Raw genomic sequence first — 27,796 nt, 5'->3', positions numbered from 1 at the left:
ATTAATATTTTTAATTGCTGTTACACATAGAAGAAATGAGAAAAAAAAAATACATTCCGAACAAAGAATTAAAATAGTAAAATCGGCATAAAAATGTGTTAAGAAAAGATCCCAGATCAACTGGCTGTACTGTATGTGGTGACCTTTACAATCACAGTAAAGAAAGTAAGTGCTAGAGACTTTCAGACATGGCAAAGTGCTTGACTCCCCAGAGGAGAGCAGCTGCTTCAGTCACATCTTTCAGTGCACTCTGCCTGGAATGTGTGGGAGAGGGGCTGGAGCAAGAGACTCACATGGGTCCAAGACATAGAGATTAGCGTTCAGGACAGACCAGCCACTCTGCATTCTCAGGCAGGCAGAACTGCCACTTACCCAGTGGCATTTGCTTTTTCCTTCCTTGTTTTTTTGTGGTTTTGGGGTTAGGTTCTTGTTTTTGTTGTTGCTTTCTGATTTTTGAGTTTTATTTAACAAAGCTTCAGGTTCTGCTGGCCTGACCCTGCTAGCACCATAGGCTTGGAGCAAGCCTCCCCAGCTGAATTAGGAGCAAGGCTTGGTCCAGCAGGAACCTGCACTAGCAGGGTCTAGATAAATATGTTTGTAGTGATTCAGCACCATCGCCCAACGGGCTGGTTTTGGTTTCTTGCTTTTCTTCGCTCAGGAAAAGGTGTCTTTTATTTCCTGATGCCCTGTCTTTTGACTGATCCAAATTGGCCCAGTCGTGCTCCCACTGAAGTCTTGGTGGCTCAACCCCTGCATCCTGTGCTTCAGCCTCTCTTTTGAGCCATCACACTACTTCAGTAGCTCACCTGACAGCAGCATAGTGTCACCACAGAAACAATACAAGCCACAGAAGTTTTGGCATTCCTGCCAACTGGCCACCTTTTTTTCATTTGTAGTCTGTCTCGAGTTGTACATTTTTATTCTTTACACTAAGAGCAAAAATAAAATAATATTAAGAAAATTTTCTCCAAACTAAGAAAATGAAAACCCATCAAATATTTTAAAGAAACCATAAAAATTTGCATTGTGTTTGCTTCTGAGTTCATATTAAGATTTTACTGCAGCTGCTTCAAAATTATGGTCCATTTCACATGTACACAGCTCACATTCCTTGGTGTGTAATTCCTTACCTTCATTTGTGTTTGTACAGCAGCTAGTGCTACAAGAACTAGGTAGTTTCTAGCTGTGGTCCAGATTTAGATCAGTGAACAGTGGCATTTTTATCCTAGTTGAGAACATGGTGATGATTGAGTGCTATATTTCTGGATCAACTTTTGTTCTGGGCTGTAGGATTGGTGGTACAAGCACTTCCTTTGCTACAAAACCCACTGTTTCCTTAATTCGGGTGAAAAGAAAGGAATTCAAGAAGGATGTGCCAACCTTATTGATTCTATCAAGGCTTTCCCTCTCTGCTGATTTTAAAGCCAGTAAAACTTACAGAGAAATTACACATCCCTTTGAAAGTTGTCTCACGAAACCCATCTGACCTTCTGCAGACTGAAGGATGAACAGAATGACTTCATTTTCTGTTCCAGTTTTTTCAACAGCCACTGCAGACTGTGAGGTACTCTGTTTTGCCTGGATTATATTTACTCTTGCTAACAGTCAGGGACAAGACCAGACTGCAAAATTTGGATGCAAGGTTCACATCTAAGAATTTGGTCAAGGCTTTTAGAAGACCTAAAAACCATTTGCGAAACTGAAATTAGAGAGTTCTGATTTTTAAGCTAAACCTTCCTTAGAGTTCAAGTGTAGCTGAGCCCATCCTGTTAACCAGCATGAATAAATATTTTGCATTTTCTTTCTATCTGATGCAAATTTAAAGGGCAGTCACATATTCCACGCTTTAAGAGAAGTCCTGCAGATCCCTAAAAGCAATTTTAACATTAAAGTTGGATAATACTTAGGATTTACATAGCATTTTACATCTTCAAAATGCTGCATGAGCATCAATCCTCACAATATCCTTGTGAGGCAGGTAAGGGCTAATATATCCATTTTAAAATGGGGTGAGGGCCTGGTCCCCTGCTGTGATAAGTTGGCATAGCACTGGCCCTCATACACCAGATATGGACCTGGACCCAGAAAATTTAAGTGACTTACCAAAGGCCACAAAAGGAGTGAGTACGGATAAAAGGCAGGAGAATTACCCAGGAGGATTTCTGTCATGAGAAGTCAGCAACTTCCCATCCTCTTCCAAGAACATAGTTATGATGCCTCTGCTTAAAAGACCCCCTGTCTGTATCCAGAAACCAAGCAAAGAGGCACCTGCCCACTGAGCTCTACAGTTGCTGTTTGCTTTGATCTGCTTCTTCCAGATCAGCTCCCAGAAATACCACAATAACAAGCTGAAAATACAGGTGTTAGTGTCAAACTACGGGACTGGAAAACTTTCAAGAGCCACTATAAACCCTGCAAAGTTCCTCCTGGGAATTTTATAAACTTGTGTAAAAATATATAAATTACCTCCACTGAATACAATATGAAACCCTCAGCAATCTACTCAAAAGCCATGTTAGAGTAATTCTTAAACCAATCAGTCTTACAGTTGCTTCACTATGGAGGAGTAAGAAGCCAGGTATTCAGCACAAACAGAGTAAGAGTAAAGCTGTGAAAATCCCCTGGCTTTGTTCTTCTTGACCTGCCATTTCTTCATGAGCATCACCCTGTGACTCAGCCCAGAAGCATTACTAGCATTTAAAAGTAAGCTGCAATTAGCACTGCTTCTTTGACTTCCCTGGGAATTCTGTGCAAGGAGGATCTGCCTAGGGAAAGAGGCTGAAGTAAACGTGCTGCATCTTTTATAAGTCCAAATAAAGAGCCAAAGGATCTCCAAGTGGGTGATAACTACAGAAAGTAACCAGACCACGTGTGTAAGCTCAAGTGACCACAGACAGGGATTGCAGAAGGATGTGTGGATATAGCAGTGTGGAAAAGAAAGCCTCTGGGCTTAGCAACAAAAGGAGCTGCCTGCTGGGGCCAGGAACACTACACCACCTGGGAGGCTTCGTTCCCTCTGTAATGTTGCTGAGCCAAAGACTGGGGGCTTCTTAAGGACTGTACTCCTGAAAAGGAGAAGAATTGATCAAACCTCCCAGTTTTACAGTGCAAAGACGCAACAGGAAGGTCCACAAAGGCAGTGCCACTGACAGCAACACCATTTGTTACATATGAACACCACTCCTTGTTTGCTCTATTTCATAGTGAAGATTACCCTTGCTGGGGTTGAGGGAACGGTTTTAATCCCAAGAAAAATTATTTGACAGACTGCCAGCAACTGCTTAGTGCTTCTCGGGATTTAGGCATCTCAAAATTGTGTCAGATCACTGTCCACAGCAGCTGGTCTCTTCCCAGCAGGAAAGAGCCTCCAGGAAAATGGTCTCGTTCAAGTAATATGAATTAGAAAGAGGAATGCAGAGCCAGAGGGAGATTTTGAAGATTAAGAGCCTTTGCTGGCAAACCTCCAAGCCAGTCAGGACCCTCTTCATATGCTGAGGGCTCTGCCTCATTCCCAGGAAGGCTGAAGCTGTTGCAGCACCTTGGATGGAGCAGAGATGGAGCCAGTGTGACTGGCCAGTAAGTCCCAGCCAGGTCACTCCAGGTGACCTGTTACAGGATCGCAAGGGAACAACAGCCCATTTGGGCGCACAAGTTTCTGCTGTCCCAGCCAGAGACCTCTGCCACCAGAAACTGCACCTCTGGTGGCCAGTGGAGAGGAGCGGCCTCCTAATAACACATCAAGACTCTATTCTGCAAGTATCCAGTGCCTGATGGTAGAGCAGGACAGAAAGCAAGCCAAGAAGAAAAAGCAGACAAAAAAGCAACTCAGCTATTTTCAGGAAGTTGAAGACTACTCGTTTCTAGAGAGAAAACAAAGAGAATCAAAACTCAAGACTGTTAAATAAAGCTTACTTTATCACACAAGCATTTCCCTCAAAGCAAAGGGAAGCTCAGGATGTGGGGGGTTCCTCTGAAGAACTGCCAGCTAAGGACTGAGTGTGCAGGACTGACCCATGCCAAGGAGCTGTGACTCAAAGACTTCAGTGTGCCGTTTGCTCACGTGCGGGGAGGATGGTGGGGTTCACCCCAAATGCTTGGAGTTCCTCTTAGCTGGGTTAGTCTGTTGCAGGAGGAGATTTGCAAACAGCTGAGCTGAGTAACAGCAGGTGACATCTGCAAAGAGCTACACTGCAGGGTTCAATCTGTGGCCACGAGATAAGCAATGCTGATGAATGAAGATGGTTTATGGCTCTAAATTCCCTTAGCTGTTTACTCCAGGCAGGCCCCGATGTGCCAGTGAATGAATACTGACAGTATTACATAACAGCATTAAAGGCAAGGGATTACACGGGGCTGTGCTACCTACAGTGCTTTCCCTCTCCATAATGCAGCTGACCTTTCTGATCCCTGTCTGAAAAGCAGCAGATGCCTCCACGGGGTCAGGGGGGTTAACCTCGATTTCTGTAATACTGGCTGCATTTGCACTGATGGAGAACTCATGGGGAGGCAATGCCTGTTCCCTGCCAGGCACTCCAGGTGAGGCTGGAGAGGAGCAGGAGACCCACTCAGCACCTCTCAACACAAGGGAAAAGCTACCAGGGTTCTATGTGAGTCCATGTGAGTTTGAGAAGGAAGTGGCAGGCGTTTTGAACACAAAGGACAGTGCTTTTCAGGAAGCTCTGCTGAAAAGGGGCTTTCTAAAAAAGAAGTGGTGAAAGGAGGATCGTCTACCACAGCTGGCAAAACAAGGCAAACTACATCCAAAATCAGGGCCTTGATCACAGGAAATGCTCACACAAAGATCTGAGATACTGCAGGCAGCAGTACTAAAAAGTACTAGTGAAAGTGCTACTAAAACTTAATGGGTACATGGAATATTACTTGTTAGGACATTGGGGAAAAAAGGCATAAAGATTAGATGCCTGTCTGCCACACTAAGGATAATTAGGGCATACATTAAGACAATGAGTAAGTTCTGCTGTAAAAATCAAAGTTCCTCGTGTGCCCATTACATCTCACTGGTGGCTGCAGACACCGTGTAACTGTGTGCATGTGGCGAGGGGGAACACGCTGGCCTGGCTACCACGATGTCCCTGAAATCCCACCAAACTCCTGCTCTCAACAGTTCTGCCACCTGCAGCAATGCTGACTTGCACCTAGAGACCTGCCCTGGAGCAGTGATCACTGCAGTCAAAGCACACAGCACTGCCAGCACACCTCTTGCTCTGTACCCTCAGCTTGGGGTTCTACTTTCATGCTGGTTCTGCTGGGTACTGCCCCACACACTGTCATTGACTCCAGAGCTCAGCTCCCAGCTGGATATGCTGGTTTTACTCTCCCTCCATAGCTCCAGTTTGCATACTAAGTTTGTAATGCACAAAAAGAGACAAACATCGGTTAAATTAATTTTTACCTATGACTTTAGCAGAGATCTGTGCCTGTCTGCCTACACTCAAGAGCAAGCCTTTTAGCACCATGCATGGCCAAACCTCCTTTCCACCAGCCCTCCTCTTCCCAGATATTCGGCATCAATTTCAAGACTAACACGTAAAATGCAGTAGTACAGCACTTCCAAGGAGGAAAATTTGAATGAGTAACTACTGCAGGGGCAGTCTAAGCTTTCTGATGTGGACTCCATACTGAAGTAAGCTGTATTCAGAGAAAGCCATTGAAAAAAAAAGTAATTCCCAAAGGTAATGCTTCAAAGAAGCAAAATCAACATCACCAGTGTGCCTAGAGAAATGGAGATCTCTCTCAGGGGTGAATGCAGCTACAGCACCTGAGATATAACCCATGTGTTCACAGCCTATTGGCACTCTGCCTAGCTCCTCTTCCTGAAGTCCTCTTCATCTCTGGTCTCCACAGCCGACAGCGCGATCAGCATTTGGGCTGCGTAGTACGTGGCCATGATGATGAAGCGCGAGTAGGGCACGGGGAAGCAGAACTCGTTGAGCGCGATGGTGAGGTCGGACACCATGAAGAGCATGGCGCCGACGCAGGCCGACAGCTTGGTCCACGTCCACAGGTCGTTGCACAGCTGCACGCCCGCCATCGCCCGCCAGCCCATGAAGCCGATCAGGGCGATGTAGACGGCCACCAGGTAGGTGAACGGGCCCGAGAGGTAGGAGTACAGGAAAGCATAGCAGGAGCTGGAAACGACGCCCATCAGCAAGCCGGCTTTGAGGTCCAAAGGCTTCATGCCAAAGGCTGAAGAGTACAGGATGTGTGTGATGGCGAACATCAGCAGACCTGGAGAGAGGCAGTGACACAGAAAGTGTGACCTTTCAACAGTGACTGGCGGTCAGTAGCAGAAGAAAATATTCCTTGCAGTGTTACCCCGTTAACACTACCAGTGAGAAGCACACTGACCACTCAGGACCATTTTATTACGAAAATCTGTAAGTGGAGATAGCACCAAGCCCCCATCATAAATAAAAGCCCCAGCACAACAGCCAGGTACAGCTCTGCTGTGATAAAAGCCTTTCTGCTGAGAGGCCGGGTGAACTAAACTGCTGCAGAAGGAATTGAGCTTGTTTTTCAGGTAGTTCCTCTTCCCCTGCTTTGGGCAGAAGGTTGGGAGCAAGGCAAACCAAAAATCACCCCCTCTAACTATCCATAGTGTTTTGCTCATAGGTCATGAGTGGAACAGGAAGACTGGAATCAGAGCAGTGTAGGAACAAAACATGACAAAAGACACTAATGCCTCCAAACCCAGACACAAAGCCTGCCCGTATTTAGCCACAAACCCAAAGGCACTCAAGGACTAAATCTGGCTTCTACTCCATCTCTGCCCATAGCTGGGAGAAACCTAAGCTGGAAAGAAGCAGCTGGCATACTTCAGAGACCGCACCAATGTGATCTGCCAACAATTTTATGGCTATTTGCAAGATTCAGATGAACCTTACCAGGAATCAAACAGGGAAAATAAAATGCCGGCTTCCCTTTGAAGTGCAACACCCCTGAGAAATGCCAGATGTGGGTGTTGGAAGGTGCTGCCCATATATTATGCACTTGCCACTAATCCATTTGACAAAAATATGTCCCAATGTGTTGGTACAGCTGCTGCCTCCAAACTGTCATGACAACTGTAGATAATGGGCCACAAACAGAGCTCAGCTCCTTGGGTCTTCTGGTTCCCAGACCCACACATGGTGCAGCTGCAGGCTCTCCAGCTTTATCCTGTCAGGGTTATTAGAGGAGCTGGAAGTTTTCATGCAGCTCAAAAGCATGAAATGGAGAAAAGGATCTGGGAAGCTGAGTCCTTCAGCAGTACATTTGCTCACTTTTAACACATGATGCACTGGTGTAAAGGGCAGTCACAAAAACCTGCAGCTGGAAGACGTTGCTTCATCCAACTGCTCTTGTGTTGAGGCAGCTCAAGGAAGTGGAAGTGTCTCCCTGCCTTTGGGGAGGACCAGACCAGACACCCACTGAGAGCTCAGCCATGGTGGGATGCAAAGGAAATCCACAGGAGGGAGGGGGCTGGTGGGGATCTGTTTTGCAGGGTGAGGCTGGAGAAAATGGACAGCGTGAAGGGGAAAGAAGAGAAGCACAAAAGAGGGCAACGAGAAGCTGATGTTTCACAGAGCTATTGCACTTCATGGGCACAGCACTGAAGAAACTGAGATGGGATTTAGGACAAGAGCTTTTTATAGGGTTATAGTGCGAGAAAGGTTAGAGCCCAAGGGAGGTGGTAAGGATAGGAAAGGTATGACGCCCTAGCACTAAGGAATGTTTTTTCCTTCAATGGCATTATATGGAGCATTCTGCAACAGGGAACTGAAGAATGTGTTATCCTTCATGCAGGTATCTGGCAGCAAGGAGGAGGAGGAGGAGAGGACAGGATGCAGCAGGCAAACAAAACCTGTTTGGAGGAGTTTCATGGTATGTGGTGAAGCTGGTCACAAAAAAGGGAGTCAGCTCCCAGGTTTACTCATTCAACACCCACAAATCAAGACAGGAACTGGGAAACCTGTGATGGCTGCACGGGGAAGGGGGTGTGTTTCTCTTGCATTTCTCAGACTTTAGCTTGGTCCTCTCAACCACATCACGGAGATCAGCCCTTCTCTCTGTCCACTTTTCTTCCCCTGGGTTTCCTCAGGCTGGCAATAAGGCCTTTTTGCTAGTCCCTGCCTTCTTCACCAAATGCATAAATTGTTTCTAAGTGCCTGCTATCAAAGGAGGTGGATATTAACACTGTAAAGTATCTTCTACATGCAGTAAGACACTAGTCAGGAAATAGCATGTTACTAATGGACTGGAACAGCAAAAATGAAAAAAAGTCAAGTGTGCCAGGAGTAGGTTCCCAGGCTCTCGCTTCCCTATAAAGTAATGAACAAACGTCCTTTTATAAACTCATTGTCTCAAAAGCTTTTCAAATGAGCCCAGTTTCCAACCCTTTTCAGTCCAAAAACTGCAGAAATTGAACAGAATGTACATTTTTATCCAGTATTTCCTCTTCTCTCCTGAAACTTCAAATTCTCACAACTGACAACGTCAAAAATATTGTCAGTTGTCAGCAACAGCAACCTGATGAGTTTTAAATAGGAGAAAATACATTTTGCAGGCAAGGTGATGGATGAAGTGGAGCAGTGCACTTTATCTGCTTATATCTGAAATACAAATTTTAACACTTCCCTACAGAAGGCAGTAGCTCAGTGGGCTGATTTTTTCAAAATGCTCCAACAGAGCTTCTCTTCTCCTTAGGAAGAAAAAATGTGTCTAAACCCACAAAGCAAAACTTCTCAGTTGTGAGGTTAGGGTTGAAAATCTGACTCATTTGCAGATTAAAACACATCAAACAGATGCTGAATTGCTGTGACTGGTTAACCTTCCTCTAGCACTAAACTGGAGATGGAACTTGGAGATATATCAGCTACACGGGAATGGAGAAGCGCAGAACAGTCCATATATGAAAATGGTCATGGGGAGATCTGGGCCTTGAATGTTTTCCAAGCCATAGCTTAAGGAGCAACTCCAGGAGGCAAAACCAGTTGGTCTGAGGCAACTGAGCCAGGTACTCCTGTTGGGAGGAGGCCCATCAGTGGGAATGTGAGCACTCAGCACAAAAGGGATGGCACCTTGAGAAAGCTGGCGCTCCTCAGCAACATGGCTGAGGTTCAGCCAGATAGGTCCAATCCTCAGTGTCTAATCCAAACCCCAGCAAAATCAGTAAACATTTTTACATAAACTTTTAATGGGATGGGGATAAGCCTTTAGGAAGAATTAAAACCACATTCAGAGCATTTGGCCTTTCATATCTGGCACTGCACACACTTCCTTCTCATAAAGAAAGAGCTTGTGGGAATCCCAGAATAAAACTAAATACTAACCTCATGAGAGAGGGGAAAAAATAAGCCTTTGACTTTCAGAGCTGACAACAGCACAAGTCAGAAAAAGTCCCTCGTCTCATCACATTTTCCAGTGGGACAGTCACAGCAGTCAGTTCATGGTGGGTGTTATGTGAGATCCCTGTGCTGGTTAAATTAACTTTAGGAACCCCACCAGTCAGTTCAGTGAAGGACTCAACTGCTGCTGATTTCTTGTGACAGTCCAAGGCCAGGGAGAGCATTGCTGCAGGCAGGTTCAACGTGGCTTTAAATGATTAATCTGAATCATTATGTTCCAGTCTGCAAACTAGCAAAATAAACCAAGCTCGTTTTGCTCTGAGAGATGTGGATCTTTCTGTAGAGAAGACAGACCACTGTGGTAAGGTTTGTCCTTGACTGACCATCATTTAAATGTTTTGCAAAACAGACATGTCTTGTACAACAGGCTGCATAATTCACACTGATGAACATGCAAGTAGGACAAGATTTCTTCTGCTTTGGTTTCTGTCATCCACTTAATGCCTCCCTCAGGCTATAGGCTTGTCTATCAAAACATAAATGTCCTCTCCACCTGTTCTCCACTGAGGACCTTTGCACAAGGTGTCCCATTCCCAATCCTTACAGCAAAGGGCTGACAGATCTCCCTGCAGAGAGATAGGAGGTAAATACTTCCTGTAGCTTCATGGGAGCAGACAAGTGACATGAGCATTTCCTTCTCTTCCCCAGGGATTCTGCCATGCCACCTTCTCAACTCCAGCCAGCCCAGATGCTGTGACACATGCCAGGAAACCAAACCTGACCCAATTACCTCTCTAACCTCAAGAGAAGCTCAAGAGAAAGACTCATCCATTATGTGATTCCTCTAACCACGATGGATTTTAGTCAAGGGGTGAGTGCTTCCCAGCGCCCGGGGCTTAAGCTGTACATGAATAAACAAAACATGTGGCCCAGCAACTCATTACTAAATAAAGAGGGTAACAGCTGGGCTCCATGGCATCCCCTTAGGACTGACACTGTACTCACCATGAATGAAGTAGCCTTGCTCCTGCCAGATGAGAAAGGCGTCTCCTACTGCCGAGAATATGAGTCCCGCTAGGATGCGGCTGGCACTCCGGTGTGACACTAAGAAGTTAATTCCATGAGCCAGAAGGAAAACCCACAGGCAAAAGATGGGCAGACATTTAATGAGGGCACTGAACCAGGAGGGGCTGGAAGTTGGCAGCCAGAGGACAAAATAGACACAAGTGGCTTTAAAGAAGGGGACCAGTTTGGGGCCTTCGCTCTTCACCTAAAGAAAACAAACATTGAAAAAAGATAAATTAATAGGATCATCAGAAGCATCAGTGGAATAAACTTCATAACAGAACTGTCTCCTTCCTTTTGAAAGTTGCTCTTCCATATACTGTCAGCTGGCAATGTTCCTACCCCAAGAAATGCTGGTTGAACTTGACCATGATCCTCTGCCTAGACCTTTGTGACTCTCTCTGCTAAAAACACTTCTTGGTTGGCAGGATGGGCTTTAGATGGTGGATTTGGAAGAAGTTTTAGATACCTTTTCTCTTTATTTGTTCCACTGAAAATATTTAGGCCATCAGTCAAACTGCTCCGGTGCTCCGTGTCACCTATCATGTGTTTAGACTAACCCTTTTTATACACCTTTCCTGGAGCTGTGGAAATACTGCATGCCCAGATATATCCCAGCAGCAAACAAGCCAGCAAAGGCACAAATCTTCTCTCCCATTTTCACAAATCCACCTGCTTAGCCGGCTGCAGATCACCCTGAGGATACAACCTCTCTCCTAACCCATTCTTTCTCCTGCCCTGTAGCCTCATGCCTGGGGCTTGCTGTTGGCATCACGAGCTTCAAAACCCAACACATCAACCTCCCAGGTGAGGATGTAACTTCCTCGGCTGACTAATACCAACATCGACCACATGTAGCTTTGTTCTATCATTACACTAATAATACAGTACCCATATTGCAGGAAATGTTTTGACTCAGGGCTCTACTGTGTAAATACAGACACAAAAAAGCAGCACAAGCACTTGGCTACTCATAACAAAGCCACGAAGCAGGGGCAGGGCACAGAGCTACAGACTCCACAAGCTGGGTCTGCTCTTGACAAACACTGAGCTGAGACTACTCTGCACAGTGATACGTATTGTGTTCACTTGCCCGCCTCACATTTCTGCATTTCAGTGCAGGTGGGGAAAATGCCACGTGAGAAACAAAGCTATGATTTTATTTGCTCCCTGGAGAAGAGCTGAGGGCCAAAACAAGGAGCAAAGGAAAAGATTGTAACTGTTTCCATGCCTGCCTGAGCTGTGTCCTGGAGTCTTACAGGCGGCCTGTTTCCTCTTGCACCTAAGGCAGTGCAACCCCCAGAGCTCCCCTGCAAGCAGGGGTTCACTCTCAGTCCTCTCATTTCTTTGGTCAAGCAAGATTTATTTGCTTCATATCACAATGACTTCCTACTACTCATGGCCAGAGCCCACAGAGGCCTCCTGCCTCCGTGGAGGAGGACACGGGAAAATTTATTGGCATCCAAAGTGATTTCACACTGTGAAGTCCAAACTGGTCTTTTGGGTTTTTTTCCCAAATAACTTGATCCTTTTTTTGCTTCCTGCATCATGGGACATTGCCATGACCAGAGTCCATCTTCCTTTGATGCAGGGTGCCTTGATGCAGATACCTAGAACAGGTGGAGATTGCACAGGAAACATTCCATGCTTACAGTGCTCAGGTGATAATCTCATAAAAATTCCAGAGCTTTTACGGGCACAAGCACACAGAGTCAGGTGGAGTTGGAAGACAGAGGCAGAGGCAGTGGAGGGCATCTTCACATGCAGTATTTACAAAGGGAATGCAATCTCTGAAGCAGTGAGGCTATATAATAAAGGGCATCCCAAGAAGACAGTGCCTTCAAAATTTTTCTCACATCTGATGGAAATTTCCCCAGCATATCAGCAGTTTCTTGGCAGTAAGGTATTTCATCATACATTATTCATAGGCTATTGCCAACACAATTTTTAAACACTCCATTAAACAACCAGGCTACACAATTCCCTAACAAAAGGACATCAGCAAGCCGTTAACTTTCTTGTATTACATGGGGAGCTGTCATGAGTCCTCTACTTAGGCTGTCTAAATTAATCACCATTTACTACTCCTTGTCTGCGTTCCTTGGGAAAATTCTGGCAGCAAATAACAAATGAACTTGAAATAAAAGTCATAGAAGCACATCTAGTCTCACAGTACTGGGGTTGCCTGCGAACTATCAAGTATTGTAGGGGAGAGAGTGTGTAGAAGCATACAGGAGGGTATTTGGGTTAATAAACATGGGAAGCTTTATTTAATACCTCATATTAACAGAAAAACATCTGCTAGGAGCACTTACCATTACCATCACAGCTTGCCCTCCCCTGTGTGCACACATGATGAGGCTTGGTTTTAATGGTTTTAATTACACTTGTCATTTCCCCAGGAACCTTGCCTTACTGAAGCTAAGGTACACACTTGTGCAGAATTATTATATTTGCTTGGTAAGCTTAAAATTACCTTTTCTCACTATCTGAATGTGAATTTTGCAAGCCCAGAAGCTTTATTTTAGAATAATGGTTTGTATTATTTCCATCCTAATGAAAATTGAGGAATTTTTCATGCATAAGAATTATAGAACCCTCGTGTAAGAATGACCTCATACTTCTATAAGGGCTACAGGTCTCTAATCATTGACACTTTATTTCTTTACACTTTTTTCTCCAAGTATACTTCACATGAGTTATTCCCAGCCATGCCCTTGCCCATCATTGAATGCTGCAGCTCACTGGAGCCTCTTCTATGGCTCTGACCAAGATGAGAGCCTCATGAGTGGCACTGGAAATACTTTGGAAAAATCCTCCAAGAAAAACTGAGGCAACCAGAGGGTGAGGCTGGAGATTGTCCTCCGTTTGGTCATGTGGCTGAGGCTTGGAAAGAGGTGATGTGGCAATTTGCCACCTGAAGGACAAGTCAAGACTGGTATTGGAAAACCATGTACCAACATGACTGGAAGCTGTGGCTTGAGGAAAGCCAAGCATATAATCCATGACGGGATTGGCCTGTACCACAGGGAAGGGAACATTATTTCTTGGCTGCGTGGATAAATTGGATTAAACCACCCATTTCCTTTGTCCCTGTGTCTCAGAGTTAGAATGTGAGATGGGGCTGGAAAAGGAAGCACTTGATGGAGGTGACAAGATCCTTTTTGCTGATGTGTGTGATTGTCATGGCTTTAGGCTGGGTTTCGCCATTTTGTCACAAATTCTATTGCATTTTTCTTCCCAATTCTTTTCTCCTGCCACTGCTAATTTACTCTGTGCTGAAATGCAGTACAGAAAGTATCTTGAGTGCAATAACAAGGCAGTATTTCCAAGTTTTGAATTTCTAAACTGAGCAAAATTCAGGGCTTTTTCTTAACTGCTATGACTACTAAGTTACTTAGAGTCTTTTAAAGTTAGTTTAAACTGCTGTAAAGCCACTATCTCTGTATTTGTAGAATTACAGTAGAAGTATTATTTATTAAATTATCTGTATCTAACCAAATCCAATTAAACCCTCCAAGACTTGGGCAGACTAGGAGGAAGTTGTGTCTTGGCTCTCACCAAGATGCCAGATGATCTCCAGAGGACCCTTCCAATCTCAACCATTCTGTGATTCTGTGATCTTCAAACAGAACATGGTACTGGCACATGGAGCTCTCTGGAGGCTCAGGGCTTGGATATCCACCTTCCTAGGTGTTCGTAGGTTTACAGCACCCCTTCTTGTTTTGTCTGTACTCATTCTGCTCCAGTTTGAAATACTGCTGTATACAGCCTGCGCTGACTGCTGCAGGTACATAACCAAGCCAAAAATTTACACCTGGCTCCTCTACTCCAGAATAAGCCCCATCCACTGAGACATTTATAAGACAGTGCCCTGATTTTCTTTAACATTTTGGAGACAATTGTCTGTATCTATGTCACAAGTGGGAAAGCAAATCCAGCTGCCACAGGGAGGGAGACATCTTCCTCCTGAGGCACAGAAGAACATCAGAAGCTTGTTGCATTAAAATGCTTAAGTTGGACAGAGTTCACTGTTCCTAAGCCTTGCACTGATCCCAGGAAACAATGTGGAATATCAACTAATGCTCTTCTCTCTGCAAAGTCCCCTAAATCAGCCTGCACAGAAGATGAGTATACAGACACCAGCTGTGTGCCAACCTGCTGTGGGGATATGGCTCACACCCACTGGGCTGCAAAATGCTGCTTTCCAGAAAAAGTGCTGTAAAAATAATACCCCAGCTACTCCACTGAGCAACACTCGAGCACAACTGTGTGTGCTGGCCAAAAAAAGCTGGGCTGTTGTCCTCCACCCAGCCCTCCCATCAGCCTTGCACCATTTTGTGTCTGAGCTGCTCCTCCTGGCTTTTGGCATCCAGCATCATGGATCCTGCCTTGGTTCTACCCTACTGTGACAACAGCTCTCACCCCCAGCTGTGTGCCAATAAATATTTATTTGGCTTTGTTGCCATGTTTGCTGCCACTGCAATCCCATGGCCCCTGTTCCTCAATGACCAGAATACGTGGCTCCCTGCAAGCTCCTCCAGCTCTGCTCTCCTGCAGGAGCAAACATGCCCCAGGGGGACAACCGATTGCCTATTGCCATTTGTCAAGGAAGGTACTGGCTTGTACATGTCCCATGTTGCTCCTCAATAAAATACTGAAAATAAGTGCTTGTTATGAAGGGTGGCGAAGAGTTACTGAACCAGCCAGTCAACCTGCCTGAAATACTGTGTTAGTGCAATGTATCTTTGCAATTAATAAGAGGGTTTATGTTCGTGCTGGAGATGCCAAGGGCCAAGCATCCAAGGCAGATGGCTCCTGAACAGGCTCCACATGCTGCAGGAAATTCAGGGTGATAGATGAACCCTCCTCCCCATAAGTGGAGACAAGATTATAGAGGCTACATCTAAAATGGATTTGTAAAACAGCAAATAAATCACCCAGAAGATGGTACATGATTTGCCTTTGGGAGAATTTGTGTGCTGATAATCCTGTCTTCATCGTGCTTATGCCATGCAATGAGTTTTGCCAGGTCTTTATTGCAGCTTCTGGCACTCCCCAGCACAACTCAAGGCCTCTGTTTCTCCCACAGGGGTAATGCAGTGAAACTCAGCTCATGCTCAACTGTTCAGTCAGACCTGTTTGCAAGGGGTCAAAAAATCATGGTTTTGTCTGACAGGAGCCTCTGTTGTTCAGCACAAGCCAAAATAACAGGACTCTGTCTGAATACTTCCAGCCTGCAAAAGGACCATTCTCTCCTCCCAGCTCAGACACATGAGTGTCCAAGGCAGCTCTTCCACCCCCAGGGTTTCTTCAACTCCTGCAAAATAGGGCTGATTTGTTGGCTTTTGTCATTCCTCCCTCTACTCCAGCAGCCTGGGTACTCTCTTCCCCACCTCAGTTAAGCAAAATAAGGTCCAGCTGTACTTCCAAGCTTTGCTCCACAACAGACTAACACAGGGTTGAGAGCTAGAAATACCTGACTTCTTTTTCTTAAGACCAAGCAATGGCTATTTGCCAGAAAAATACAATTAAAAAACTGGCACAGGCCCTCACAGTTCTTGGATTGTGAACTCAGCTATATTGCTGCACAAATTCTTGGCACCAGAAAAGTCACCCTTTGGTGGAAGCACAGAGGAGCAGGCAGTGGGTGAGGATCAATCAAATTGGCATCTAACAAGGGCCCCTGTGCACAGCCCTGGGCTGCTCCAGACACAGCTGCATGCAGGAACAAGAACCACAACAAAACTTATTTTCACCACCAAGCCAAAATGCTACCCAACTAGCATTTACATTAACACTCAACCTAATCTCCAGTTTAACAATGGAGGGGATGAAAAGCTGTCAGCACCGAGGTTAAAACCTTCCAGACGAGCGACTTCCCCCCACATGCAGACAGAAGCACGAGTTTCCCTGCAGATGCCTGGCAGCAGGGCAGTGTTTGCCTGTGCCAGCCTCTCCCAGGTGGAATGGCAGCTTGACTCCCCGCAGCGAGGCAGCACGCCCGGGCACCGCGGGGCACGGCACGGCCACCCAGCTGAGCATCAAAAATGGGGTGGTTTGTGCCAGGAGAGCCGGGGAGCACATGAACGAGGCTCCTCGTGCTGTGACAGCGCCGGCAACACGAGATTGCAGACACCACTCTTGCAGTGTAAGTACAACAACAGCCCCGTCTTGTCTTCAGGTGCTTAAGGCAGAAGAATGCAAAACACGCTGGGTGCTGAGCAGTCACACTGACCACACTCACAGGGCAGCTGATGAGGCCAGGCTGGCTCAGCAGCCGCTGTGACCTGGGAGCTCTCGGACATTGCAGCTCTCTGCTGCTACACCCGTAAGATAAAAAACATGCATCTGCAGACACCCTGTATGTAAAAAGTCACAAATGGGAAACTGGGGTCTCGCCCTCAAAAGACTCCTTGCAGGAGGCTTTAGAAATGTAGGGAACAGTCCCCTCGGGAGCCTGAAGTAGATTCAGGCGGTTCTGGAGCCAAGGAAATCACCCCACTGCACCAGGGCACAGCTTGTGCCACGTATTGCAAGAGAAGCCCACTCCTACTTCTTGCCTTTTAAACCGTGACATTGCGCAAAGCTCTCTTGAGACACTGGACCACGGTGTTCCCTCCAGCAGTTAAGGAAGTTACAGTATCCATAAAGTTATCTCCTGTACGGAATAGAAGACAAAATCCTGTTAGCTCAGCTAATGAGCTACGCAACAGTGTCTCTGGGACCTTCCTGCACTACCCAGGACCTACTGCTATCAGGCCAGGCAAAGATACCAGATACTGCTACACCCACCAATACTTTACAAACTCACTGGGGTACCTGCCCTTGGCTTTCTGGGACCGCAGGGAAGCCTTCAAGGTGGTGAAGCCTTTCTTTAGCTGATGTTAACTCACAAAAAATTGCAGACAAATACATTTCACCCTGAACTCAAGACTCAGCTTGGAAGTACATATTTTTGCTGGGGTTTGGTTTTGGGGGGTGGTTTTTCTTTTTTCCATTACCAGTCATCTGTCCTGTCTACCAAACTGGCACACGACCACAAGCAGGGCTATTTTAAAAACCTCTTCTTGACCTGCAGTACTAATGACTGACTCCGCATCTGTAGCAATCCTATAGCTGTCAGCAGTTTCAGAGAGTATGGTCAATAACATGCCACTGCCAAGGACTAACAATATTCAACTAGTCAAGAGTTCAAAAGTCTCTTCAGGCCTGCAGGGGCTGTCAGAGACTAGTGCTTTCAGGGTAGCTCAATGGCTCTCAGAAATGAAAGCAAAAATATAGTATTTGCCTGCCAGCATCTTATCTCAGAGCAAAGACTGCTTTTCTCTCCTGAGATTCCAGATCTTCCCTTTTGTATAGCAGAAAGCAAGCCTCTCCAAACATTTCCTTTGCTGTAACACTCACAAAAGAACCTCTTGCAAATGCTTAAAAACCTGAACCACAATGGGTCTGTCTTTTCATTTTGTCAGAGCTGCAGTGCTGCCACAGCAAGGGCACACACCCTTCCTCAGTGAGGTCAGGTGGAGCCACATCCCTACTGCTACCCTGGACATCAGGAGCAGGCTGCGAAGCCACAGGGAATTTCAGAAGCCAGTCAGCCAGCACCCTGAAATGCACAGTTGGTACCTCTCCTAGGCAATTCCTCTCAGGATGGGAAGGGGCAATTATTTAGCCTGTCACACTAGAATCCAGATAAAAAAATTCTACAGCTTACAGAAAAGTCTGCACAACTTATCCTGGGGAGGGCTTCCAGACCACAAGCACACATTCTCAGGAGACTCATCGTTATTTATATCACACTTTTCTGTGAAAGGAGTGCAGACTTCTGTTGCCCAGGAAGAAGCAGTGTTAGGTGAGCCCAACATGCGAGCTGCAAGGCACAGAGCCAGAGCAAAAAGCAGCACCCCCGTACAATGCCCATTGCTACAGACAAGTGCCACCCACTGACATCTGCCCCAGAGCTGTGTGGCAAAACTGGAGCCTCTCTCCAGTCTCTGGTGCAGCCCCAAAATAAAATACCCCAGGGAGTGCTGTCAGTTCTTTCCTTGCCAGCACCAAGGGCAGGCTGAATCTCCAGGTAATAGCAGAGAGGGATCTGCATAGAGAGTGCTTTGTTCCCAGGGCTGAAGTCCATCTTTTGCCTGCATCTCCCATCTCCAGCCCTATTTGCACCCCACAACCCACTGCAACATTTATGTACTTGTTGGAGGGCCCCAGCCACTGTCATTTCGCTGTGGCAGGGGGGATGCATGGAAGAATGTCTACCCAGGGAAAATGGGCACTCGGCAAAGCTCTACCCTGCCCCATGCTGCTTTGCCACCAGAGATTGGTATTTGTGAGGGAAGGGAGGCCCCTCCATCCAGAACCAACCTCTTCAGCAGAGAAATGTCCTTTTACCTACAATCTGTGGGGAATAATGTGGGTCTAAATGAAGGGCATTGCAGGAGCTGGTGCTGCCACAGTCCTTTGCAGGAACAGCTAAAGAGCCATTAGTGTAGCCCAGAAGGCAGGTGGCACACGACAGGCTGTACCAGCCCTGTCAGCCATTGCCAAAGACATGCCAAGGGTGAAACCACGTCAGGCATTCAAAAGGCACTTTTGCAGCTCACCTTTCTGGCTCACACAACAGACTGCTGCACACCTGCCAGAGGTGAGGCTTTTGCAAAAAGAACAGGAAGGAAGAGCTGAAACAGGAGGGGAAGGCAGCTGCCAGTGGCTGGGAAAGCTGGTGGCTCTGCACAAGAGACTTTCACTGTGTGAATCCTCACAAGGGGCTGCAATAATACCAGCAAAAGCAAGTGGGGCTGTGCTGGGAAGCCCAGGAGGGACTGCTCAACTTGTCTTATGCCTATCAGGAAACTGAATGAAAAGCTCTACTCTACCTGTGTATCATGTCCTGCAGCTTGAAAGCTTGTGAAATACTGATATTAACGAAAATCAGAAGGGAAAAATAGCAATGCATCCCAATAAAGATGTGTATTTAGAGAGGTGCTGCTCTGGTACCTTACAAAAGAGCAGCAGTCCTCCTCATGTTATCATGGGATTGATATGCTTATGAGACAGGAAGGTGTTAAGGTCAAAGGATGACAGCAGAGCCACAGATTTTATTTCCAATATCTATTCTTGTGTCAAGATTCTGTGACCTGGATAAGTCAGTATCACACACAACTTACCTAAAGACAAATTGGATCTTCCCAGCCAGTCTCAACAGATGTGGAATGGGCAGGAGCAAACACTAACCCGCACAAACACTAACCCGTGCACTCCCAGGACTCACACTGAGACACCAAGGCTTTCACTTGCAAAACCCCTGCTGTAATCAGGCTGCATAAACAAATGCAGACCACACTCACATATGAGTGTGCAGCTGCTTACCAGGGTTATGCCCTTTATATTGAGGGTGCAAATCCAGAGGTGCAACCAAGTGATGTGGAAACTTCATAAATATCAATTAAGTGATAACCTTGTCATCACACTCCTTTTATATCAGGGTTGTAGGGAAAAGCCACGAAACTTGCTAAGTTCCTCCTGCAAAGGAGCACAGGTCAGCACTAATTATCCATGCCCTAAAAAAACCAAAAGACACAAGCAAATAAGGATACAGTAGCCAAGCCATGGCCTCAGCCCAGTTCTGCTGGAGCCATGGGAGGCACGTAAATCTGAGGATCTGTCTGGTGTGCGTAGAGTGTCCTGAAAAATGAGCAGCTGGCTTAATGTCAAACTTCTCTCAATCTCAAGCAATGATTCAATCAGAGGCTACTTGCAACCAGCAGAAATGCACTCATTTTGATACATAACAGGAAATTTAATGCCTGATGCCAAATGATGCCATATCTGCCTCCAAAATTGGTATCTGGTGAGAAGCAAGACATGAAACTTTACCATTCATTCAAATTTAACAAAAGCCTCAAGGACAATTTGGTAACACAGGTTGTCTCATCTTCCCTCAGTTTTGGCAAGAACGTCTTGCAGTAATCTACAGGAATTAGTGTTTGGGAGAAGACTAGCCTGCTGGTAGAAACACGGCATTTCCATAGGATCACAGCAAGGTGAATCAAAAGAACCACCATCCTCACTAACAGGCAGATTTGCAATACAAGAGTCAGCCTTGCAACACTGACTAAACACAAGAAGAGATGCAAGTTGCATTTATCCAGAGCGAAACTGGATCTGTGCAACTCTTGAGTCACAGGCTGCGGTGTCAGCCCCTGGGCTCTGCTGGTGTCTAAAATCCTTCCCACCCCAGCACACTTGAAATCTTCAGGAAAGCTCTTGCCCAGCCCATCTACTGCCTTTCAGCTCTGGTGGTGTGTAAATTCCTAGACACAGTTTTCTGTGCCGTGTCACCTGGATACTTGTTCACATCCAGCATTACATGGAGTGATGCTCTGGACTGACACATTTGTCACACAGAAACCTGTCATTAGCTGAAATGCTATTTAGATTATGGCAGTATAAGAAATGGATATAGGAAGGGCACAAGCAGGCTAGAAGAAGGAATAACCATCACCCTAATTTTGTGTATGTTGCAGTAAGCAAAATCTACATCTCTGTTGTAATGACAAATCTGCTGGGCTTTGTGTGACATGAAGGACAGTAGAAAAATTAAGTGTTGATATAATAACCACTTAGGCCTCCAGGAGGGGAGTTATGTAACTAATAATCTTTTTGCTGTTCAAGAGTTTCCATATGCTAGCAGAAGATGGGTTCCTGATGCCATCTTTTTCTAAGAGTCTAATTCCACTGGAGTTATTATTTCCTCAGCACTATGAAGTTACCCACAGAGAAGATAACTTTGGCTGTTCTGCCGCACGCAGTGTATTTGGATAGAGATACTTGGACAGGAAAAGAGAACGGAAGAAATGCATCTCTGTCCTTTCAGAGGAGTTATGTGTAAGTACAGACTTCTGAGCTGGACCCACAGTCTTAACGCACAAAGCACGCTTTGAACAACAGGCGCGTGTGCCTTGAGTGATATACTTGGGTTAATGAAGCCTTTAATCCACAGCAGTGCCTGCAGCAGTGATCAGCACTGCCTGCTTAATGCTCCCTCCCTGGCACTGGGAAGAGCGTGAGAGAAGCCCGCACTCTCCAGGCTCCACTAGCCCACCCTCCCCTAGCAACAGCTACAGCAAAGAATGTCAATGTCACAGCAAGAATGCACAAGTTCAGTCTGAGAAAATAAATCGTGGCATGTAACACTATGCCTGGGCTTTAGCTGGCATAAATAAGCACAGCTTTTTGCTCAGTAGGACCAAAGTTTTTAGACTTCTCCCAAAAGGTGGGACTGACATAAATGTTACTAAGATCCAGCTAAGCTTTCCTAAGGTGATGATTCCCTCCCTTTCTTCAGTGAGCTCACATGTTTGGAAATATTTTCTATCACTCATTTACATTGGCTTGTTTTTTACAGTAGTGCCGTACTTCCATAATTGTCTATGCAGTATATAAATCTGCATGTCTACAAGCCTCCTGCATAATAAAATCCCAGTTTATGATGCATTTAAGTAATGGGGGAAATTTCAATGAAAGCAACAACGTTGCATATAAACAGAGAACAAGTTAAATTAACCATAAGAGTTACTTCTAACTTAGGTGGTTGCTAACATTTCATTCATTAATGCACAAACAATACATCCTCTCTTGAAGAAGCAAAGGCTGAAATAGTTCCAATGTGATCTGGCTTTCTTGTTTTCAGCAGAAGTTTGAGGATTATGGAGCACCCTTTCTAATAATAAATGTTTAAAACTATGCTTAGACCTACTACTGCTACAATTGCCCATAGTGCAGTCTCTAAGCAACATGATGTACATCAGCTTTCCATACCATCTGGATCAGTGTGGTTTGAACCCTGTTCAGAAACACAAATGATACCCACCCAGTTCTCCAACCCTATTCCATATTTCTTGCTGGTGAGTATCTTTCCAGACCACACCTTTCAGGTATTTTGCCCAGTTTTTGCAAGTCACCTTTATACTCTGTCCCAGTGACGTCCTGCATCTACCCCGAGGGCTGACAAAGGCTGCTCTCAGGAGGGTGCTGCTGCTTCCCACTCAGAAGGGACAGGGTCAAGGGTTCCACTTCCTTCATGCAGTCAAAACATCGTATCCTTTCCCAACCCAGCTATCTCTGTTTAAAGATGCAAATACACCAGAGAAGGAAAGGGAAGGGATAGGGGTTGTTAAGATATGGATTCTGGGCAATAATCTGTCCCAAAGAGTGTTTCACCTGTCTCCCCCATATAGGGCTGTGCTAGGTCAAGTACAAGTCGGGTGCAGAGGGAATGTTGTAGGGATGAGAGCCCCTAGTTCATCTTGCTCTAAAAGACACACCAATAACATCTATAACTGCCCCCCCAGGAGACCTACCCTCAGCCAATTAATATCTGTATTTCCCATGCCCTGTTTTCCTCAAAGTGGAGCCCTACACTAAGTTTAGCCCTAACTTTAGGGACAAAATAGGGTCCCTTTGAGCAGGGAGCGTTACGTAAACGTCAGAATGACTGCATGTCTCCAGGCTCATCTCCCACACACTTGTGGCTCCTGCAATCATGGTACCTGCTGGGCAGAAAGGTCCTTAGGGCAAGAGCTATCTCCAACAAGCTCACACTAAAAACTGCTTAGACAACAGTGTTGGGTGTGGGGGGAGCTGGACAAAAATCACTAACAAGTGCTCTTTTATTACAGTGGGAGCAGTGATGACTGAACAAAAATGGAATTAAACCTCACATATCCATGAAGCAAATGTGCTGTTTATCAATACTGTGCTCCAACTGCAGGCTCTCAGCCCACATGGCTTTATGCAGAAAAAACAGCTCTTAATGAGAGCAGTATCAAGAAGAACAATTTTAAAACAGGATGCTCCTGCTTGCCTCGCAGAGTAAGCAGTGAAAGCTTCCCTCCAAGGTGACTTCCAACCGGAGTGAGCATCGCTCACCAGATGCAACAGGATGGCAGACAAATGCATCTTCCCTGCCACAGCCCAGCGCCATGCAAGTCTAGACTAACATCAGCAGGACTCCAGGGCTTTATCCCAGCTGAGGACCTGGCACAATACGTTAAAAGGTATTTTGGCACCAGGCTTTTTTATTTGTAGGCACGGTCCCCGCTCAGCACGTATGAATTGTGCAGCATCAGAGACCACAGCTTGACAAGCTCTGCACAATGCCGTGGTCTCGCCGTGTGCACCAGGCAGACATTCCAAGCCCTCCAGGCAATGATGCACACCTGGCAGCCGGCACAAACAAGCAGTCATAGGTGTGATCTCTCCCACGTTCCTCTCCATGGACCGTGCCTCCTTGCGTGGTTCCCTCCAGCTATCAGTTGTACAGCAGATTTGGAGCTCAGGGGTTTTTACTCTTGTTACAAGAGTGTCCTAAGGAAGGAAAGAGGGGGAGATGCAGGAGAGCAGGCTGTGTGTAAGCAGCCAGGGCTACCTGCTGCAGTACTGTACAAAGGCCATCGCTTTGAGAACAGGAAGAAAAATCCTGTCACTCTCAGACATGCTCTTCTGGTGTTCTCCCCATTGAGGCTGATGCTGCAGTGTGCTCGGAGAGGACATACACTACAGACAAATCAATTCCTCTGGCTAATTTGATTATGCCTCAGGTGCTGCCCCTCCAGAGAGTCTTCCCATCATGTCATGGCAGCAATATCCATGCTGGCTCCAAAGACCTGGACTATCTATGCAGCAAAGGCAGGGCAGCACAGAGATAAGGGCTGGGCCCCAGGGTGAGCACCCGGCTGTGGCCAGACCGATGGCCACTGCCCTTCCCTTCAGCAAGGACTTGCTGGAGGGAGCCCACCAGCTGTAGAGCCACCCTGCTCCTCACCCCCATCTGTGCAAGGGCCACACCACGCTCACAAGCAGCAAAGGTTGCCACACAACACCGATTCCAGCCACCGTTCCCAGGCCATGGGACAGCCGGCGTGGAGCAGCACGGTGCCCTCCTTCAGAGGAACAGCGACATGACAGCCACTGACAGAGATGTGTGAAAAAATGCTCCTCAGAACACTGAAGGCTTCCAGATCTTTTTTTGTGAGCTGTGTGCAGGATCATTCACCCTCCCCTCTCACCTCCACAGCAGCGGCAAACAGCTGCAGCTCTGATCATAGCTCCCAGTCTCCTTGTCCCTCCAGCTCCCCACAGCTTCCCACCTGCATTAGTTGCCTTCAGTGAAGTAAATTGTTCACATGTCAGGGATGCAGGCAGAGCAGAAATGTGCTTTGTTACGTGTCAAAAGGGCAAGTGAGTAAAGAAGAGGTTTTTTCATTTTCCTTCCCAAGTTACCTTCCTAAAGCCTTCCGGTCTGAACTCTGTACACCCTTCCCAACACGTACTCATGCTTTAGTAATTTGCCTCAAAGCTTGGTTGAAATAACACTCTGCAAGACCACCTTGATGCACTATCTCAACAGCCAAGCACTGCCTCCTGCAAGCTGTGAAACAAATCCTGTCGATTTTTGAGTCATTCCAGTACTGTCCCAACATGAGATTTTACTTCCAAGATACACATACACAATTCACTATAGCCAAAAGCATTACTGAAGGACAAACTTAGCTTATGGCACAGAAGCACAAAGATACCAAACCTTTTAAACTATTTTGGAAAAGCATCAAAAAAAATGTTTGGCACTACAGTGTTATAATTTCCAAGCTACTTCCCTCTGTCTCTAGAGATAAAAGTCATCCCCAGGCCGCTGATGAACTTACCAGGTACATGTTAATAACTGGGGGAAAATTGATCCGAACTATCAGACAACACAGCCTGCCGTGCAGAACTGGCAAAGCAATTCAAAAGTTTTGAATGCCGGCTTTGTGAGTTATAATCAGGACAAGATTTCCACCTGCCAGAGAGTATGCAATTGCCTGGCCCTTAACCAAAGTATTTCAAAACAAGATGAGAATGGATCAACAGGGAACCAGGATACCAGCAGTAGGTGTTCAGTGCTGCAGCGAAGCACCAGGAAACTTTCCCACCAACAGTTATCCTTACAGCATGTGTTAGGCTGCTGGGGTATTCCAACAAATCGCTCACTTTCTAGAAAGGGGAAGTGCAAAGCAGCATATCTAACAGTGCAGCTTCTCTGCTGTTCTGGCAGTTCTTTCAGCATTGAAACAGCCCCTGTTCACCTGCAGGGGCAGTTCCTTGTATTACTGGCACAAGCCACAGCTCCTTCAGTTACCAGCTTGGTTCCATCAATCCAAGAGTTCTGCTGTACACATCACCTACTGACAGGAAAACAGTGAGTTGCTACCTTATTGCTGGTTATGTTAATTAAGCATCGTGACTCCCCATGAGACAGGCAGGTGACATCAATCCCAATTTCATGTCCTTACGTGGTGGAAGTGCCAGACTGACTTGCAGACAAGACGAGGTCTCAGCGAGAGGTCACCCAACCTATGGAAAGGTCTGCCCCATACGGGGATCAACACATGCCTCAACCCAAACCAGGACCTGGACAGCAAAGCCACCTCCGGATGGCGAGGCAGAGGTGCCCGGAGGGCAAGGGAAGCCGCGGGGACAGGAGGATGCTGCCGCGGCGCAAGCCCAGGGCAGCTGGGGCAGCGCCGCTCTGAGCAGATGCAGTGCACGTAGAACAGATGTACTGTGGATGTTTTTGAAAACACACATGACAAGAGGAGGACGCAGCGGAGAACCGCCCGGGCAGGCGCACCGCTGGAGCAACAGCTGCCGAGGGAGGCCGGGGTGAGCATCGCGAGGGGCGGGGGTACCCGCCAGCGGTCGCGCTCCCGACGGCGGCAGGAGAGGAGCGCCCGCCGCACTCGGGGACAGCACCGCGGAACAGCGCCCGGGCACCGGCCGGGAGGGCTCCGGCCGGGAGCGGGGACACCGACCGAGTGCCCGTGGGAGGGGGCGCGGGCCCCGCCGCCCCGCCCGCCGCGCGGCCCGCACTCACCACGGTGACGGGGGACACCATGTCGGCGGCGGGGCGCGCTGCTGCTGCTGTCGCCGCTGTGGCCGTCGCCGCTGTGGCCGCTGCCCAGCCCGCTGCCCTGCCTGCCTGCCGGGGCGCTTTTTTAGGCAGAGCTGACGTCACTGGAGCGGGGCCCCCGCGGCGAATGCGCTGCGGGGAGAGGGAGGGGGCGGCCCCGGGCCCGCCCCGGGCGGGCGGTGGGGAGCGGAGCGGGCGGTCCCGGCGGTCCCGGCGGTCCCGGGCCCGCTGTCGGGAGGATGCGCCCCTCGCTCGGCCCCGGCCCCGGCGGCGTCAGCGGCGCCTCCGCCTCCTGGCCGAGCGCCCTTCGCAGCCGGCAGCGGCCGGGCCGGGCCGCGTCCCCTCCCCGGGGGCGGCCGCAGCGGGGCCGTGCCGAGCCCTGGGAGCTCCGGGGCCGCTCCGCGCCAGCGCTGCCCGAAGGCACCGGCGGCCCCTTCAGCAGCGCGGGTTCCCCCGCGGCCGAGGGGCGCTAGGGCCGGTCCAGCGCCCGCCGCCGGGGGCTCCCGCCCCGCAGCGCCTCGCGGGCGCGGAGCCCCGGGCCGGGCACACGGGGCGGGACCGCGTCCTTCGCTCCCGCGCTTCACCGGTACCAGGCGCTGCGCCAGAGGCAGCGCAGCCCCTCGCTCTCTCCCAGGCCCCGCCCGTCTCGGCTCCCCGCTCCGCATACCTGGTCGCCTGCCTCTGGCCGCACGCCCCAGTCCCGGCCTCTGTCTTCCCTTCCAGTGGCTTCACGCCTGCCGCTCCTGCTCCTGCCCTTCCTTTCACGTCCCTATTTCTGTTACAGTCCTCTGCGGCCTTCCACTCTTTCTCCTCCACCTTCACTCTCCACCACTCCATGATTCCATATATTTTGCTTTTCAGGGCCTTCTCTCATTTCACAATTGTCCCCTTAACGCTTTCCATCATCTCCATTCTAAGACCACAGGTCCTTAGCAAACCCTCTCCAGGGCTGGCTGTATTTTCCAGCCCTGTTCCTGCTGCCAGTGGCTGGTAACGGCCCCTGTGCCCTCCCAGGACTGGGTCCCTCCCACCTTACATCCCCATCCCCAGCCTTCTGCCAAGGTCGTTCAGAGGCTGCAAAAATGTTGGTGTTGGCACAAAGACAAGGCAAGGAACATTTAATGTGGGATACGAGAGAGTGGGGTGCATCAGTTCAGACTTACTAAAGTGACCCTGGGACTACCTTCAGTTTGTTTTTACTTGAGGATTAATATTTAAGGATGCAGGAAGCCACTTTACATGTAATACGATCTTGCTCACAGGTTTCACTTCATGACAAAACAAACAGGTACTTAAATAGTAGATGATTAAGTAATTTGCTATTTGCAGCCTGAGCAAAAGTCACATTCAGTATTTATCACATTGAGGGAACACCTTCTTCTATAAAGTAAAAAAAAAAATCAGTGCAGTTCTTTTGCAGTCTTTG

At 47.6% G+C, this 27,796-nt stretch overlaps 1 protein-coding gene across 1 annotated transcript; it reads right to left on the bottom strand.

Moving 5' to 3' along the window:
• Positions 1 to 26,445, bottom strand: TMEM86A (transmembrane protein 86A). The gene is made up of 3 exons (XM_082283789.1): positions 26,335 to 26,445; positions 10,353 to 10,617; positions 1 to 6,249 (listed from the first exon to the last, which is right to left on the bottom strand). The coding sequence occupies exons 1-3, from the start codon at positions 26,353 to 26,355 to the stop codon at positions 5,822 to 5,824; spliced, it is 714 nt and encodes a 237-aa protein (XP_082139915.1). The 5' UTR covers positions 26,356 to 26,445; the 3' UTR covers positions 1 to 5,821.
• Between the last annotated feature and the right edge of the window lie 1,351 nt (positions 26,446 to 27,796).

This window comes from Coloeus monedula (assembly GCF_965178545.1).
Source record: "Coloeus monedula genome assembly, chromosome: 6".
Classification (NCBI taxonomy): Eukaryota; Metazoa; Chordata; class Aves; order Passeriformes; family Corvidae; genus Coloeus; species Coloeus monedula.
This window is presented reverse-complemented; position numbering and strand designations above follow the sequence as displayed.